General features: G+C 42.5%; 1 protein-coding gene across 8 annotated transcripts in view; it reads left to right on the plus strand.

Moving 5' to 3' along the window:
- The window catches only part of RALGDS (ral guanine nucleotide dissociation stimulator), a 57,169-nt gene extending 48,688 nt beyond the window's left edge, over window positions 1-8,481 (plus strand). For 3 of the 8 annotated variants that reach the window (XM_053472398.1, XM_053472391.1, XM_053472394.1), the window contains exons 7-16: window positions 230-633; window positions 860-944; window positions 3,144-3,221; window positions 3,351-3,470; window positions 3,648-3,769; window positions 4,159-4,254; window positions 4,531-4,795; window positions 5,965-6,195; window positions 6,422-6,536; window positions 6,919-8,481. In XM_053472398.1, coding sequence (XP_053328373.1) covers window positions 230-633; window positions 860-944; window positions 3,144-3,221; window positions 3,351-3,470; window positions 3,648-3,769; window positions 4,159-4,254; window positions 4,531-4,795; window positions 5,965-6,195; window positions 6,422-6,536; window positions 6,919-7,094 — 1,692 coding nt within the window. In that variant the 3' untranslated portion in view covers window positions 7,095-8,481. The remainder of the gene's footprint in view (window positions 1-229; window positions 634-859; window positions 945-3,143; window positions 3,222-3,350; window positions 3,471-3,647; window positions 3,770-4,158; window positions 4,255-4,530; window positions 4,796-5,964; window positions 6,196-6,421; window positions 6,537-6,918) is intronic. The other 5 variants (XM_053472395.1, XM_053472397.1, XM_053472396.1 and 2 more) reach the window with 4 other exon arrangements.
- The last annotated feature ends 3,033 nt before the right edge of the window (window positions 8,482-11,514 follow it).

The raw sequence follows: 11,514 nt of genomic DNA on the forward strand, positions 1-11,514 counted from the left end.
GTCCTTTTATAATATATCTTTGAACACATTAAAGCAGACCAAGGAAAGTTCCCCACCCCAATATTGTAGTCCGCATGTTCATTGTAATGGTGTTAATATATCACAATACCCAATATATTTTTGCGTCTCAGCGGCTATAGATTTTTGTTCTTAAGATGTCCCCCTTAAGATGTACTGAGAAGATGGTGGCTTTTTATTCATTGCTAACATGGTTGGTGTTCTACTGTAGGACCTTTTCAAGAAAGTGGTGCCTTACCACTGCCTGGGTTGTATCTGGTCCCAAAGAGACAAAAAGGGCAAGGAACACTTGGCTCCGACAATCAGGGCCACCGTTTCGCAGTTCAACAGGGTCACCAACTGCGTGATCTTCACTTGCCTGAACGACCGATCTCTGAAGCCCCAGCAGAGAGCCAAAGTGTTGGAGCGCTGGATAGATGTGGCGAGGGTACGTGTAACCATAACTATTCTCTCCCGTTTTACCATCCGTTATAATGGAGTAGAGGTTTATTTTATACTTCCTTGCCCGCAGGAGTGTCGCATTCTCAAGAACTTCTCGTCCTTACGGGCCATTTTGTCCGCTCTTCAGTGTAATGCTATCCATCGCCTGAAGAAGACATGGGATGAGGTGTCCAGGTAAGGTCAAACCCTTAAAAAAAAGACATCCTAGGGTTATTTGGTTTTGCCCATAGATTGTCACCATGGAGCAAAGTTATTCTAATGATTATTACTGCTAATGTGGCTGATGACCCAAAACTGTGTGGCCGATCTTGGTCAACACAGTATTTGCCATACATGCATGATCACATGTCTTCAACCTTGAAGAAGAAAAACAACCCAAACTCTGTTCTCTTTGGTACAGGGAGAGCTTCCGCACATTCATGGAACTTTCTGAAATATTTTCTGACGAAAATAACCACTCGGTTAGCCGAGAACTATTGATTAAGGTAAGAGCGTGTGTACGTTGTATAGGGTTTATGCATATTTTTTAATTTAAATGATTCGTATAACTATTTCTGGGTTCAAAACACTTACTTCTGGGTTTGGTTACTCATCGGTACGGGGAACTAAGTTTCTAATGTCGCATTCATTACATCCAGCACCACCTTTACATGACCCCACAGTTCTTTAAAGACGCCACTTTTTTGACACCAGTTTAAAGAGCCCGTTATCTGATCTCTACATGGTTTAAATGGCCGCACTTTGTCTTCCACACACGCACTAAAGGCCTTTTCTCCCTTCAAAGAGCTAAATATTGCACTCTTGCCTCCTTGAGCTGTGTTTCTCCTTCTTCCTCCCCAGTAAGATTCCCTCTGCACCAGACAGATAGGGCGTTACATATGCATTTTGCAACCCCCTGTGTTTCAGCCTGATATGTTTTCTTTGTATGTGCTTAGTAGATCCCCCCCCTCCTGTCTGTGTCATCCCTGTTATCAGAGAAGGGATTCCCTGATTCACGCCCTTCAGCGAACACCCGGCCAAGTTCATGCTCAATGTGTCAGACTGGGCGTCATCCCGATGAGTACTATGTGTGTAGGAGTGTAGAGGGATTCCCTTCTCTTATCTCGAATTCCAGCTACAGACCAGCACAAACGGGTCAACTCCCAGTCCCCATCTACATGTTTTCGTTCTCTTTTTTTTTTTTTGCCATTGTGGAACCTGCCACGTGTATATATTACAGCTTACAAAAGTATCCGTCTATTTCCATAATGTCTTTGCTACTGGCGTCGCCCAAAAGGGCACCAGTTGGATTCCTTTCCGCACCTGTTATAATGTTGTCTTCCAGCCGCGCGCTGCCCCGGGGCAAATTGGTGGATGTATGTACGAGAAATGTTTGTTAGAGACATTCCATTTCCGTTAATAATAAAGTCTTATGCCAGCCTATGTCTTCCGGGCATTTGTAAATACCTCCTTGCTTATTCCTGCTTGCAGCAGGGCAGGGGTGCGTCTTGACTCCCAGATCTCGTCCTGACTGTGATTGCTCATCCATAGTTGGAATATCAGAGCAGGGTAGTTCCTTGAGATGGCATCGATGTGGGAGGCAGCAATACCTCCATGCAGCTTATGCTCATTCTGCATACGTTCCAGAGCAGTTCTATGAGTCATTTGTGTCTAAAGATAGGTGGGCGGCTGCAGGGCGAACCAGCCTTGTATCTTGCAAACGTGCACGTGTTCTGTAAGGAGGTTGTGTTCTGGAGATGGTTGTGTTCTGGAGATGGTTGTGTTCTGGAGATGGTTGTGTTCTGGTGATGGTTGTGTTCTGGAGGAGGTGATGTTCTGGAGGAGGTGGTGTTCTGGAGGAGGTTGTGTTCTGGAGATGGTTGTGTTCTGGTGATGGTTGTGTTCTGGAGGAGGTGGTGTTCTGGAGGAGGTGATGTTCTGGAGGAGGTGGTGTTCTGGAGGAGGTTGTGTTCTGGAGATGGTTGTGTTCTGGAGATGGTTGTGTTCCGGAGATGGTTGTGTTCTGGAGGAGGTTGTGTTTTGGAGATGGTTGTGTTCTGGAGATGGTTGTGTTCTGGAGATGGTTGTGTTCTGCATTGCCTGATATAAATCTCCTTAATAATCCACCATAACTGGACACCGATATCATTATAACCCAACAAGGGAATCTAAACACACATGAGATAGGCATATATCCACAGGCAGCCATATTTACAGGCCCTTAAAGGGACATATTTGTAAAGTTAGTAGTTATAGTGACCATGCACGGTCACCTTTTAATGCGTTATATCTTCTAGTGTACATTTTCTATAGAATGTAAGAAATGTACTGAAAAAAAAATCTCTGTTTTCTCTATGAAATGTTCCACAAACAGATATGTAATGAGATTAAAAAGCAGACAGAGCGCAGCAAGGTAAACAAAGGCTTTGGAAAACCTATTTTATTATCCCCCCCCCCCCCATAATTTTACTATGTGCCGCACACATGGTGCCACTCATACAGTTGGGAGAGATTTAGAAAACGCACAGTGATGCTTTACTGCTGCTGAAAAATGGTCAGTAGATATACCGCAGTGTGCCAGTGCACCTTCCTATAGGGGGCTGATAAAGCCAGGCTGGGCAACGGATGAATCGGAATAAAAGCTTTGGGGTGATATATGTCGCAGGTATTATATTTAACATATACCATTTCTACTTGCGTTTCAGGAAGGGACTTCCAAGTTTGCAACGCTTGATATTAACCCTAAAAGGGCACAGAAGAGACAGCAGCAGCAGAGAGAAATGGTAGGAGTTAAGAATATAACAAGACTGGCCGCAGTAAAAGAATGTATGCGCGTGTGTGCGTGTTAGGAGTGTGAGCGCCCTCTAGTGCTCATTGAGAGAATTGCTCAGGGTTTCCTCTTCTCTACGCAGGGTGTAATGCAAGGCACCATTCCTTACCTGGGTACCTTCCTGACAGACCTGGTGATGCTGGACACAGCCATGAAGGATTATTTGGAGGGAGGACTCATCAACTTTGAGAAGAGACGGAAGGTGAGTGATTTAAGCTGTTAAATTTCACTTTAGTCTTTTTCCTTTTGACCTTTTTCTTTTAAAAAAAATTGTATTTAAATAACTCAGCGGGGGAGGGGGGTAAGAGCCAAATCCAGCTCTTATATGACAAGTCGGTCAATCAGAATTCATATGTGCCCATTTGTCTTTTCCTGGCAGGAGTTTGAGGTTATTGCCCAAATAAAATTGCTGCAGTCAGCTTGTAACAACTACAGCTTCCTCCCGGATGAATCCTTCGTCGAGTGGTTTCAAAATATGGAACGACTAACTGAGGGAGAAAGGTGAGTCACACCTATAAATTAGTTTATATTAGCATATGTAAATAAACAATAATCTATAGACATGTCGTAAAGGTAATTATGGTTTTCAGCTGGGGGAAGCTCACTTCCTGTTGTATGTGCCAGCAACTTCCTGTTTAGTATTCTTCCTCAAAGTCCTCTTGAGAGCAAATGCAAAGGAGGAGATTTTTCCATGCAATGAAATATCTCTATGCCTTAGCTCGGGGCAATTTCTCACGCGTCTTAGCTGTATTTCAAATCGAAAATAATGCAATTCTAGACGGGTGGGTTATCTGGTCAAATCGAGACCGGCGCCAAAGGATGTTATGGCTTCTCACTTATAGTTTAATTAAGATACTTATTGTAACCTAACATAATCTATTGTGTTACAGTTATAGCCTATCCTGTGAAATCGAGCCTCTGTCGGACCCTGCCAGCAACACATTGAAAGCCAAGAAGAACACCGGCATCATCAAAAGATGGAGCGAGTAGGTGTCCCCAATATGTTTCTATAGGTGTCTTCCTTTGGTAGACCTCACCCTCAGCTCTAATTCCAATCCATTTAAACCTCAGTGAATTGATATTAATGTAGTGTTGGGTAGGATTTGGGAGTTGAAGTCCTTCACAAACAGTCCTCCATCTCTCAAATGGTAGGTGGTCAAGTGAGATTAGGAGTCTAGTCTCCTACAAGAAGAACAAGGCTGTATTGATTAGAATACAAAGTCTTTAATCAATTTTGGTGTTTTTTTTTCTGTCTCTTGTAGTAGACAACCGGCCAACTCAGAGCCTTGTACCAGTGTCAGCTCCCATTCCAAGTCCTTTGACCAGCTCAGGTGCAGTCTGCACTTTTGTGGAAGCGAAGCACCAGACTCTCTCAGCGTGACCTCCGCTGGCTCAAGCAGCTCAGACGTGGAGGAAATCAACATCAGCATTGTCCCAGACTCCCCGGATTGTCAAGAAAAGAAGGTACAAGAGGAACCGGCTTGTTCATCGCCGGCAAAGCCCACAGAACACTGCGTTCCCAAGGGGGTCAGTTTCTGCTCCCTGTGCTTTCGTGTGTGGACGGGATAAATAAAAGGAGTGGGCTTTTCTAGACAAACATAGAGTTATAGTTTATGTGTTTAGAGGTGGACTTCTCCACTGAATTATTATTTTACGTGAAATATCTCAGCAGTGCCTCCAATTATGTTAGGGATATTAATGAGACAAAATAGCCAAAACCAATATTTTATCACATACGCAAAATAACGACGCTACCAAATATTGTAGTACCACATCCACAATATTAATTTAAGGAGATACCCTATATTTTATCTCTGATCCTAAATCCTTTCAGATCGCCGAAAATTATAATTCAAATCAGATAGATATCACAATAATAATCAATCAAAAATATTATTGTGAATACAATTTATAAAATCTATATATGAGTCAAACAGTGCATAATATAAAACACAAAGTTCTTAAAACATGTCAAAAAAATGAATCAATTCAAATACAGTATATTATCGATAGTTATCAATATGAGTTACTACTTTATGAGTCTAACACACAATTAATTTCCATTTCAGGGTGCGATCTTAAGGTCTTTTTTTTCTTTTATTCAAGACATAAGCTTTTAAAGACAGGGCTTATTATCATAGCCTCCACCTCTTGATTGGAATTCTCCAATCATAACGGTGGGTTTTACCCATTATAATTAGGATTTCTACTCATATTTACACCGTTGTAATTTCTTAATTCACCTGTGAGAGATGCTCTGGTCTAAGAATTAACTTAAAACCATTACATATATGTTTGGAATTTATCCTTGGTCACCCTAATCGCCAAATGTTACTTCCTAGATAGTAACTCAGGTCTTGGTAGTCTTCCCATGTATCCCCCATTCTAAATTACATTTCTCAGGATATGCAGTGTCTACTCCTTAACCTTCTCATGGAAGATAACATTAATTGTATCATATATACGCTGAAACATCATTATACATGAATACTCCTTTGTTCTCAATTATAGAGGGAACAAGGACAAAAAGAAATAATCACTACATGATTAATTAAAATAAAATGGCTCTGACTCCATTTTGTGTTCATGTAAAGTACAGAATATATGGAATACATGTTTTCTATCATAAAATATCTGACATTATGTCTACTTTATTGTCTGTCCTAAACTTGACCATCTCGTTAATTTCTCTCCAGTTTTGGGAGTCAACCTCAGTCTCCTCTTTGGACACTTCTGGAATCGGCTCAGCCTCTAGTAGCATGACCTCAACCCCTGTTTCAGCCTCGCGGGCTCACAAACGCTCTGTGTCCGGTATATCCAACTACTCCTCCATGTCCCTTCCGCTCTACAACCAGCAGATAGACGACTGCTGTATTATCCGCGTCAGCTTAGATGTGGACAATGGAAACCTGTACAAGAGCATTATGGTGAGTGGATATCCAAGACCTTCCTGGCTTCCAGTGGAACATTCTAATAAATAAAAAGAAAAATTAATATAATTAATACATTCAATAAAACCCACATAGGACACAGATGGAACCTGTGCTGTCCATCTGCGATCCCACACACCTTAGCTGTCCCAGATTTTTGGCACCCATGAGAAGATAGGAATGTGTTAAAGTGTTATTCTGACCCTTTTTCATCCCTTCTTAGGTGACGAGCCAGGACAAGACCCCAGCTGTGATCAGGAAAGCAATGGCTAAGCACAACTTGGATGGAGAACGTCCAGAGGATTATGAACTTGTTCAAAAAATGTCTGAAGAAAAAGGTGTGTGTCTGACTAGTGGAGTCTGTACCCCAAATGTAAACCCTTTCAACAAGACCTTATAGGTTAAGGTTGTGTTTGAATAAGCAAGGGCAGACCAGTCTAACCACTTGTCTGCATGATTTCTCTGTGGGAGAGGGAGAGAGAGAGAGAGAGGGAGGGAGAGAGAGCGAGAAAGAGATGGGGGATTAAGTAAGAAGAGCTTTGTTTAAGAAGGGACAGTGTGTGGGAGAACAAGATAGCAGTCTGTAGTGGATGGGGAGAGAGATCAGTGGGGCCATTGATGGATTGCAGCTTAGGGAGTAGAACATTCAATATGATTCACTTACTTGAAATCTCAACCATATTAATATTTTTTTATTATATATTTTCTTTGCCTCCTCAGAATTAAAGATCCCCAGCAACGCCAACGTGTTTTATGCCATGAACTCAGGCGCCAACTATGACTTTGTACTGAAGAAACGCGGCTACTCCAATGCAGTCAAGATAAAACATGGCTCGAGCTCCACCTTGCCGCGCATGAAGCAGAAAGGACTTAAGATTGCCAAGGGCATCTTCTAACCGACCTGATGCATCCCCGACAAGCTCCCTGTATCTTTAACAGGAGATAGCACTTACGACTCTTACGACTCCACTTTACGGCAAAATGGGCCGTGCAACCGTCAAGACCACCATGACCATCAGACCACCATGGCCGTCAGACCACCATGACCATCAGACCACCATGACCATCAGACCACCAGGAGGAGGTTGCCAGTCTTCTACCAAAAATTGAATTATTGAGAACTGTCCCATTGTCTTCTTTCTTTAACTGTGAAGAAAGAGCAAGCCAAAAAAAAATAAAAAACCACCATGACCAGAGAACTGTCCCATTGTCTTCTTTCTTTAACTGTGAAGAAAGAGCAAGCCAAAAAAACAAACAAAAAAAAAACGATGAGGAGGTTGCCAGTCTTCTACCAAAAATGGAATTATTGTGTGCTGCCGTGCAACCGTCAAGACCACCATGACCATCAGACCACCATGGCCAGGAACTGTCCCACTGTCTTCTTTCTTTAACTGTGAAGAAAGAGCAAGCCAAAAAAAAACGTGGAGGAGGTTGCCAGTCTTCTACCAAAAATGGAATTATTGTGTCCTGCCGTGCAACCGTCAAGACCACCAAGGCCATCAGAACACCATGGCCATCAGACCACCATGACCATCAAACCACCATGGCCATCAAACCACCAAGGCCGTCAGACCACCATGAACATCAGACCACCATGAACATCAGACCACCATGAACATCAGACCACCATGACCATCAAACCACCAAGGCCATCAGACCACCATGACCAGAGAACTGTCCCACTGTCTTCTTTCTTTAACTGTGAAGAAAGAGCAAGCCAAAAAAAAAAAAAACGAGGAGGAGGTTGCCAGTCTTCTACCAAAAATGGAATTATTGTGTGCTGCCGTGCAACCGTCAAGACCACCATGACCATCAGACCACCATGGCCAGGAACTATCCCACTGTCTTCTTTCTTTAACTGTGAAGAAAGAGCAAGCCAAAAAAAAACGAGGAGGAGGTTGCCAGTCTTCTACCAAAAATGGAATTATTGTGTGCTGCCGTGCAACCGTCAAGACCACCATGACCATCAGACCACCATGACCATCAGACCACCAAGGCCATCAGACCACCATGACCATCAAACCACCATGGCCGTCAGACCACCATGGCCATCAAACCACCAAGGCCGTCAGACCACCATGACCATCAGACCACCATGACCATCAGACCACCATGATCCTCAGACCATCAGACCACCACGGCCATCAGACTACCATGGCCATCAAACCACCAAGGCCGTCAGACCACCATGGCCGTCAGACCACCATGGCCATCAGACCACCATGGCCATCAGACCACCATGACCAGAGAACTGTCCCACTGTCTCCTTCCTTTAATTGTGAAGAAAGAGCAAGCCAAAAAAAAAAAAAAAAAACGAGGAGGAGGTTGCCAGTCTTCTACCAAAAATTGAATTATTGTGTGCTGCCAACAATGCCCCCCCACCCTAGCAAGCAGGACCCAGAAATCGCCTCCATGCCGTAGGTGCCTTCAGGAGAAGGGGTTGAGAAGATTTTGCTAGAGGGCTGTGAAGAATGACGGTTGGGCCGTTCCAGTGGATCAGTATTAATATAAGATGTGAACAGAACAAACCCAGGGAGGGTTCTGCGTTCGGAGATTCGGACAACATTCTAATCCGTACGTCTCTTTTGGCTATGAGAAAGGACTCAGATTTTAATGGCTTTGGAGTCGTATCGTAGAACGATGAGCCGCTTTCCCTCTCAACGGGTCACTGCTTCCATCTTTTCCCTGTGGAGACATTACTTGATGACGTTTTATAGTTTACTATGGATATTTTAAGCACTTTAAAAAAAAAAAAAAAAAAATGTTAAAAAAAAAAAACTTTATTATTATTGATAAAGAATCCTTACAGAGATGGAGTTGTTGCATTTCATCTGCGTCTGTAAACCTCTTTATTACTGCAGGGTTTATAATATAAGCCATGCTTTTTCTTAAAACCCGGAGAAAGCGGGACTTTGGTTCAATCTCAACCGATCCAGCATTTCAAAACACACCAAAGATGAAGCTCCGCAACATTGACCACATAGTAAAAAAAAAAACTCTCTTTAATTTTTATTTTTGCAACAAACCACAAAAACAAAAAAAAATGGTGTAACTTTCCCCCGTCGGGCTGAATAAGTGTTACAATTTACAGTCAAAATGTACATTCATACAACTTTTTTCTTTCTTATGTAAATATTCTAATATTTATTTTTTTGCCATTACAAATTTGGGGCCAAATCGATGTTTTTAGCTACTTTCCGGCAGTGGCTCCGAGTGCAGGCTATGAAATCGGTCAGACCAGTGAAAAAGGTTTTTTTAATGTGTATAAAATGAATATTTTTTGTAACTTTTTTATCTTTATAAATATTTATTGGTTGTAAATAGATGCTAGAAAAATTATACATTGAGTATTGAGTTACCTATTTTTCTTTGATTTTTTTTTGTTTACTGTAAATAGCGTGAAAATGTGGCACCCCCCCCTTGCCCCCCACCCCCTATACATTACCCAATGTAATCACTTTAGCACCATAACGGCTTTGTAATTGATCTCAGTGTTTTTTTGGGGCAGTTGTGGTGCTGAAATGATTAAATATAATTTTTTTATTTTTATGACACGCTAGCACGGCAGCAAGCGAAAGGCTCCTATTGGTTCTTTTAAGTGCGTGCCGCGTTTTAAAAGCGTTTGGTTGGAATGTTTACATTTGGTTTTATTTTCCAATTACATAGAAAAAGAAACATTTTTTTTATTTTTCATTGTCTTTTAATAACGCGGAAGGATGATCTGCTGGTGATTAAGGAACTGAATCATATGCATTTCGAAATGGGGCATTTAACCGCTAGGTTATGTATCTCGCTGCTGATACACGATCTATGGGGTCGGGCTGCAATTCTCATAATAGCCTTGGCTGAGGATGGTGGGAATTGCAGTCCATCAAAGCAGGAGTACCAGAAGATGCCTTATCCCTGTTACTGAGTGATTGAGTTTGCTGCGGATAACCAACCTGTTATAACAGAGACCCACCACTAGGGGGCGACGGGCATCAGTTGTCCATTTCAATGATAGAGAGGTCTTCTGCCTGCTATGTATAAGAGGGTCTTTAATGGCCCCCCTAATAATATATTTAAACAGCATTGGGTTAACCCATGCGTAGCTGGCCAGAAAAGATATAGGTATGGTCACAGAGGAACCAAGGAATTCTCTGAGATCCATAAAGCATATTGCCTCTATAACACGCGCCTTAACGCCCCTCTCCTCGATTCCTTAAACCATTTATATTTTTTAGAAAGGTGGGCACTGAGCCCACCGAGCCCGAGCGCGGTTAGGAAGAGGGCACACCGAACAGTTTACGTGGAATTGCATTTGCAACCTGTTTACCTGCCATTATCGGAGGTTACCCTCCCGTCTCACAAGTGCCAATCAAACCTAGCAGGGAAATGGCATTTATTGGGTAATATTCTGATATACCCTGACCGGTGCATTCTGGGACGCGACGTCTCTAAGCAATCTCTTTTTTTCTGGATTAACGTGTATTTCTCACTTTACCAGCCATAGTGAATGGTTTATACCTGGCTAACGATGCGGCGCCATGTTCCTTTCTGTCTCACAACTGGAGCGACTCAACCTGCCCATCTATACGGCCTAAACCTGTATTATTTAACTAGCAACGGGGGGGGTTTCTCTTTTTCTTAAAATTTTCTTAAGCGGCCCCGGAGTTTGAGATTTCGTAGGTTAAACAGAAAACCCTGAGGTTTCAGAATCTCCACCTAGATTAATATAAAGTAATGTTTTATATGAAATCGAAGGATTCCTTAAAGAGCCGATCGCCGTAATTAGCGCAACCGGCAGATGGGATCTGCGGCGTTTTGTAATTTAAAAGCAGTAACGTAAGACTCTAAGTGAAGGAAAAGCCCCCCTGCTACCTGGGGTATCCTATTTCAGCCATAAATCACCATTCGGTGACATGCTTGCTGCAGTCATCAGATTACATCTAATAGCTTCTTAACTACTAATGCAAAACCAGACAGCTGCCTGCATGGTAAATTACCCCTTAGTAACTATACTCCTTCTGGCACATTGTCAGATGTTCTTTTCGGTGGGTAGTTTGAGCGCTGAGCGATGCGCCTGTCTCTTTTAGGAACCGGTAACAGTAACAAACGCGACGCTAGAATTCATAATTCCTACAGGTCATTAAAATGTTAATTTGCGACAAAGAACGTTGAATGTATTCTTCCCAATACAGATTCTCTGATTGTACCCGCTACACAGATTTAACCCTTGCAGGGGGCGGAGTCCATGATGTATTTTTTTTTTTTTGGAGAATGCCGATTTGCTGTTGCTAAAGCCCCCAACTGGACTGTGATTTCTAACAGCACCCC

The sequence above is a fragment of the Spea bombifrons genome, chromosome 8 (assembly GCF_027358695.1).
Source record: "Spea bombifrons isolate aSpeBom1 chromosome 8, aSpeBom1.2.pri, whole genome shotgun sequence".
NCBI classification, from domain to species: domain Eukaryota; kingdom Metazoa; phylum Chordata; class Amphibia; order Anura; family Pelobatidae; genus Spea; species Spea bombifrons.